The sequence below is a fragment of the Apostichopus japonicus genome, chromosome 12 (genome assembly GCF_037975245.1).
Source record: "Apostichopus japonicus isolate 1M-3 chromosome 12, ASM3797524v1, whole genome shotgun sequence".
Lineage (NCBI taxonomy): Eukaryota > Metazoa > Echinodermata > Holothuroidea > Aspidochirotida > Stichopodidae > Apostichopus > Apostichopus japonicus.
Window position 1 is genome coordinate 13810194 of NC_092572.1, and position 6246 is coordinate 13816439.

The 6246-nt window shown below is 34.8% G+C and overlaps 1 protein-coding gene across 1 annotated transcript; it reads left to right on the plus strand.

Annotated features, from left to right (window-relative positions):
* The first annotated feature begins 606 nt into the window (after positions 1-606).
* LOC139976822 (cyclin-dependent kinases regulatory subunit-like) lies at positions 607-4585 on the plus strand. The gene is made up of 4 exons (XM_071985629.1): positions 607-760; positions 2230-2328; positions 2972-3099; positions 3191-4585. Exons 2-4 carry the CDS (start codon positions 2258-2260, stop codon positions 3250-3252), a joined length of 261 nt encoding a protein of 86 aa, XP_071841730.1. The 5' UTR covers positions 607-760; positions 2230-2257; the 3' UTR covers positions 3253-4585.
* Positions 4586-6246: the final 1661 nt, after the last annotated feature.

Below are 6246 nucleotides of genomic sequence, written 5' to 3' on the forward strand. Positions count from 1 at the left end.
AACAGTAAGATTGACGATATGTTCCTTTTTATGTCGCTTAATACATCTGGCAACATTTTTATGCAGATAGCATAATTAAATTTTCAAATACACAACCACTGATCTGTACAGATCAGTGTACACAACTAGTACTGGGAAATAACCTATAAATATCGCACCATATAACATCTATAGGGGTTTTATAAAAATCTCAAAAGGGGACAGCCCTCCCCCAGGCTCGCCTGGCCACTTTCAGACATCAAATCCCACACCTGCCTACGTTACCTCATTTGAAACCAGTGGCGTAACCAGCGGGGAGTAGAGAGCGCCATTGCGCGATCCTTTTCTGGCTCCGCCGGTTGCCATCTCTGGCTTGGTATCAATTTACGTCCCAGGGTCTCCATTTCACCATCTCTTTTTCCCGTCCCTATATATACACAGTGTATATGAAAGCTTTTTTTGTTGACACTAGCATTCTTTATTAGTCTTTATCTAGCCTTATCAATGACCATAACGTCAACTGTGATCCCTATCTTTGGTACCATCATTCTTTTCTAGGATTAAACTTTTTGGTCTGTCGTGAATAAGAAACCCTATACCTACTATAGAAATATTTTGAACAGTATGGATTGTTTTCAGTTGCATGCCCCCAACGAGCTATGGCGCGAAACCCAAATGCGCGAATTTTTCATTTGAACAGGGCGTGAACCAAGCTGGACAAAACATTCGACATTATAATGGATTCATACTAGCACAGCTTTGATAAAGACATCTTTTTCTTGTAAATATTCCTTCCTCATTCTAATAAAAAAAAAGTTGAAACTAATGTTACGGACTGATGTGAATAAGCAAGGCGTTAACTTGGGCCTCATTAGACATGACCTACCTACTGTAGTGTTGGTTAACGTATGGCCAACACATAACAATAGGCGTATGCTTATAATTTTAGCACTGGCCTAGGTTCAATAACGTACCCAACTGTCAAAATATCCAACTTTTTTATCTAAAGGGCATTTAGATTTGTTTGTTGTTATAGGCCTAGCTTATGCCTATATGAATTCTAAAGTGAATTATTTACTAAATAGGCCTAGATCTAATGTTAGTACAGATCGACTTACTTTTTTGTTACTAACCATTGTGTAGTGTGGACCATATATCATCAGTAAACAAAAAATAAGTTCCGTCCCTTTCATACTCATACTGTCATAGGGTTAGTAAAGCCCTGTATACCCTATTGGCTAGCCTAATATTTAGTATATATGCTTATACCACTCAAGCTCACGTGTTAGTTTGCCTAATTGTGGTAAAAATCGTCTATATGGGCTTTGATTTTAGTGATTTAATTACACTTAGGCCTTGGATGTCTTGACATTACAAATGTAGCCATTTAAAATGAATTTGCCATGTTGGGTGTTATGTCGGGGTGTTACTAAAACGAATGACAATTGGGTTACACATAACGAATGACAATATGTTGTACACACTAAAAAAATGCGTTGACTAAAACGAATGACAGTAATGACAGCACAGACATTTGCTTCAACCGGATATCACAGTTCAGACTTCGTGGGTATCTAGATCTAGTAAAGTACGGACAAGATAAAAACGCACCTTATAGTAAGCGAAATTGTAAGTCTGATTTTAAAAAGTAAATTTAACGTCATTTTTCCGATATTAACTGTTAGAAACTAAAATACTATAATCTTGAAATGGCTTCAGTTATCTTTCTATATAAATCTACAGAGGTAAAAAGCACAGCACTCAAGCGCATTCTCACACAAAAACTTTCCCTGTGGTTTCTATCCGTAAATTACACCAAAACCCTGCAACCACGTTATATGCGATTTTCCTCAAATCATTTTTGCGCAGAAAACCAATAACCGCATGTACTCCACTCCGTTAATCGTTCTATCTCTTCTCAATACTGTCCTTCGTTGTCATTCGGTGTCATTCGTTGTCATTCGCCTTCATTCGCTGTCATTCGCAAATGATAATTAACCCTGTACAAAGTCAATTGTCATTCGGTCATTCGCTGTCATTCGTTTTAGTTTGTCCCTTATGTCGAGCCATAGACACAAATTAAAATGACGCACTTTAATATCATAAATGCTATTGTTAAACACTAATACAATTGGATATTACCCTACCATTTGGTCTAATGTATGACATATGTTAAGAAGTGAAAGATAGTTCCAGTATTACTCAGATAAAATTCATTCTCATCTATCTTCTTTTTTCTTTTTTTTTCAGTTTTGATGTTAAATGACTGACCAACAAAATGTCACATGAAGACCCTGTTAAGTTAATCAGCTACTCTAATCGATACTCAGATGAAAGTTATGAATACAGGTTGGTTCAGTTTTTGTTCACTCACTTGGAAACTTTACAAAGATAGCTTCACATTTGTGTGGCAAAACAGTTGCATGAATATGGAAAAATCTTGATTTCTTTTTTCAGAACTTTCATTGACTTGATGCAAACTCAATAATAATAATACCTTTGATATCCTGAGAGGAAAAAATCTAAGAAAACCGAAAAATTCCAGTCCCCAATTACTGAAAATATAATTTGAATGCTCAGGTAGTCCTCCCACCACACTCACAAACTTCAGTAGAGGATATTGATGTGAATACCTTTCATTCAGATATAGAATATTGATCTTTAAAAATGACTTACCTCTTCTTTAAAGAATATACATTTTACTAAATTTCATTATCCCGACTATGATGACTTGTTATTGCCCTACACTGGTGCTCTACACATCATTCACTTTTAATTTGAAATACCTTTCATTCTGCTTATAGACATTTTACTCTACCCAAGGAGTTAGCCAGGATTTTACCCTACTGTAGACCTACAGGTACCGTAATGTCTGTTATGTTTCTTATCTTGTTTGTAGGCATGTCACTCTACCCAAGGAGTAAGTCAGGATTTTACCCTACTGTAGGTACAGGTACCGTAATGTCTGTTATGTTTCTTATCCTGTTTGCAGGCATGTCACTCTACCCAAGGAGTTAGCCAGGATGGTACCCAGGGTTCACCTAATGACAGAATCAGAATGGAGAAACCTTGGGGTCCAACAGAGTGTTGGATGGGTGCATTACATGATCCATCTACCTGGTAAGTTTATTCTTTCATTTGATAATCCTTCAGTATAATGGTGGTTATTACATGGCCTTAACTTTTCTTCTTTTCCTTTTTCTTCTGATAGAGCCACACATATTACTATTTAGAAGACCAAAACCTGCAAGCAAACCAGTAGAAGCTTCCTGACAATTGTTTCCAGCTTTGGAGGCATCTAGATGAGAAAGATTTATTTAAACTTGGAGATCTTTTTGAAGCAATGGACTGACTGGGTTTCATCAGTTTTGGAAATTCTCCTCAATGGTGCTTCTCTGTGATGCTTTTTCTGAACAAATGAAAATATAAGATTAAAGATAAAATTTGTACATACAGTAGCTGTATCTTAAAATGCTGCTGTGATAGGACACTGCTAGGAGAATCCCTCCATATTTGTCTTTCTTTTGTAATTCCTCCAACTAATTGCCAGTGTGTTGCAGCAATTCATGGCTCAAGAGAAAATATTTCAAAAATGAAATGACTTGAAAATGTGAAGTGTTTGCCTTACGGAGATAATACAGTGACTAGAGTGGATGAGGACCCAACTCAAGTCAAGAAAAATCACTGGTGGTGACTCTCTGAAGTTTGTCACTTGTTAAAACTCTGCCAATTAGTTGAAATGATGTGTGCATTCAAAAAAACAGCATGGCTGTTCATTTGTATGAATTAAGGGCTGAAGCAGTCATGGACATTACATGCTGAGGCCAGCTAGCAGCCACTGGCAACGATTTGGATGAAAGTAAACATTAGATATGCCTTTGAAACTGAATCTTAAGTATATTGTTAAGGTGAAAAAATCTGGTAAAGAGTGGAATATTATAGTTATGGACAGAACTGAGCTAGCCCCTGTTTAAAGTTCCACTGTGTGCATGTAAGCCAGATTAGTCGAGTCACAACCAGTAATTATCTTGACTTGGGTCAAAGTCAGTAACCTGATTCACAATATTAAACTTGAAATCTTCATTCTTTATTTTCTGTTCCATAACATACATAGTTAATTTAAAGCAATGTAACATGAATAGTACTAAACGTTGATGTTACGTACAAAGACAGTGTTACATTATAATACCAACCACATCATGAAACTGGAGGGCAACCCAACTAGAAAGGATACATGGAATTGTGTGAGTAGATTATTGTACTGTAGGGCAAATTATGACGTAAATTCAGTCTTTTATCTTCTGTTTAGTCTTTATGAATGTCTTTTTCTGAGAGGATAATAGGAAAATATTTTACCAGATTGTTGTAATATTATAAGGCAATTTGGTGACACAAGTTGGGACTCAATTGATGACATTTCATGCTTGGTTTGTGATTACTCAATGTATTCAGAAACAAGACACAATTGTTGTGATTTGATCTTCAATTTATTGATAATACGTTAAACATTAAGGAAATAGCGACAGCGTCTCATCTTTTTAACACACATTTTTACTTTTATGTACATACAATTGGTAAAACAAGAAATTAAATTTAGCAAAATCAAGTAATCAATTCTTTGTTTTATTTTCTGTCTCTCAATTACTAATCACTTTTTCTTTTTTTGGGGTAACTTTCTCTTCCAAAAGTAACAACTTTAACCTTGCACTGAATATGGACTCATTATGAGAGGGGGGGGGGGAATTACTTTATAAATCAGTGAATGAAAAATGTCAGAATAGGATGCTTGGAATAATTAGATTGAAACAAAACCATTACAGTTAATTGAAAAGCTTCATGGATATTAACTATAGGATATTATACAACGTTCACAACTTTTTTTTTTCAATATATAATATTGCAGAGTTACTCTCACCAAGGATTGGAGAACATCTCTTAATTTTAATTGTTGCATCACAAATCCCCCTCCCAGTCCAAAATCCTGATTAAACCAATCACTTTACCAAAATTGAAAATGGAGTTAGTGAAAGTGTAAATAAAGGTCAGTGTGCAACAAACTGCAAGTAAATTCAATTTGTTGAACAAAGCATTATTTTCAGTGCCAAAGACTGATTCTAGAAATTCACTGGTACGCAAAGGTACTTGGAGTGGGGGAGGGTGGGTGGAGGTGGGATGGGAAAGGATGGAAGGGGGAGCGGAGGTGTCAATACCTTTTGCACCTTCTTGTATGCAACTGTGTATGACACCCAATGGCACAGCACCTTGTATTTCATGCTTTTTTTGTTCTGTTAACAAGTTACATGCCCTTAACTCCCACCTCTCCCTGTCACCGACACAAATTATTGATACTTCATAACACGTTCCATAAAAAGACTTAAAAAAACAATTAAATTATTAACTTTACAGATAAGTATGAATACATCTTAATGTTCAAAAGAAGAAGAAGAAGAACTCACTTACATTTAAGTTTGAATACAGCAGTGGTCTTTTGTTTGAAACACTTGAGATTATCAAGAAGTTTCACTTAAAAATTTCAATGAGTTAAAAAAATAAAGAAAAAACAAAAACAAATGAAAGCTTGACAACAGGTAAACCTTAAATGATTGGTAGCATTGGACGGAAGCAAAGGAATGCTTTGTATTTCTGAAAGGGATTTTAGACGGTGAAAATAAAATCAAACAAGTATTTTATGATTTAAACTTACACTTCATTATCAACAATTGAATACAATCTTTTGTGCGAAAAGAAATGTCCAAATTAAACACAAATACAAAATATATCATGTGAGATAATAGCAAAGGATGACAGCAAACTAGGGTTAATTAATTCTTACTACAAATTTTGTGCAAACTTTTTTTTTGTTTAAACAATATTCTTTCATTTCCATTTTCCTTTTGTTTCATTAGCAACGATTATGTTAAAGAAAGTATTCTATTCCATAATCAATTTTTAATTTTTGGTGTTTTAAAATATATATACAGATTTGGCATAGTATTAATCCAACTGTTCTAGCAACACTTTCTTTCAATTTAATTTTTTCTGCTTTTCTATTTTAAGCTCATTGCCTCTTTGCATTATGCATTATTTAATAATAGTTTTGACATCTTAACCTTACCATTCAAGCAACACTTTCAATTGGTTCGTTACACAATAACATTAGCTGTTCGTGAAACACCAGCTATCTTGACATACACAACAATGTTATAAAAAATCTCCAGATGCAATGCAATCAAACACTGTTGTAAGGAATTGTATGTATATTATTTC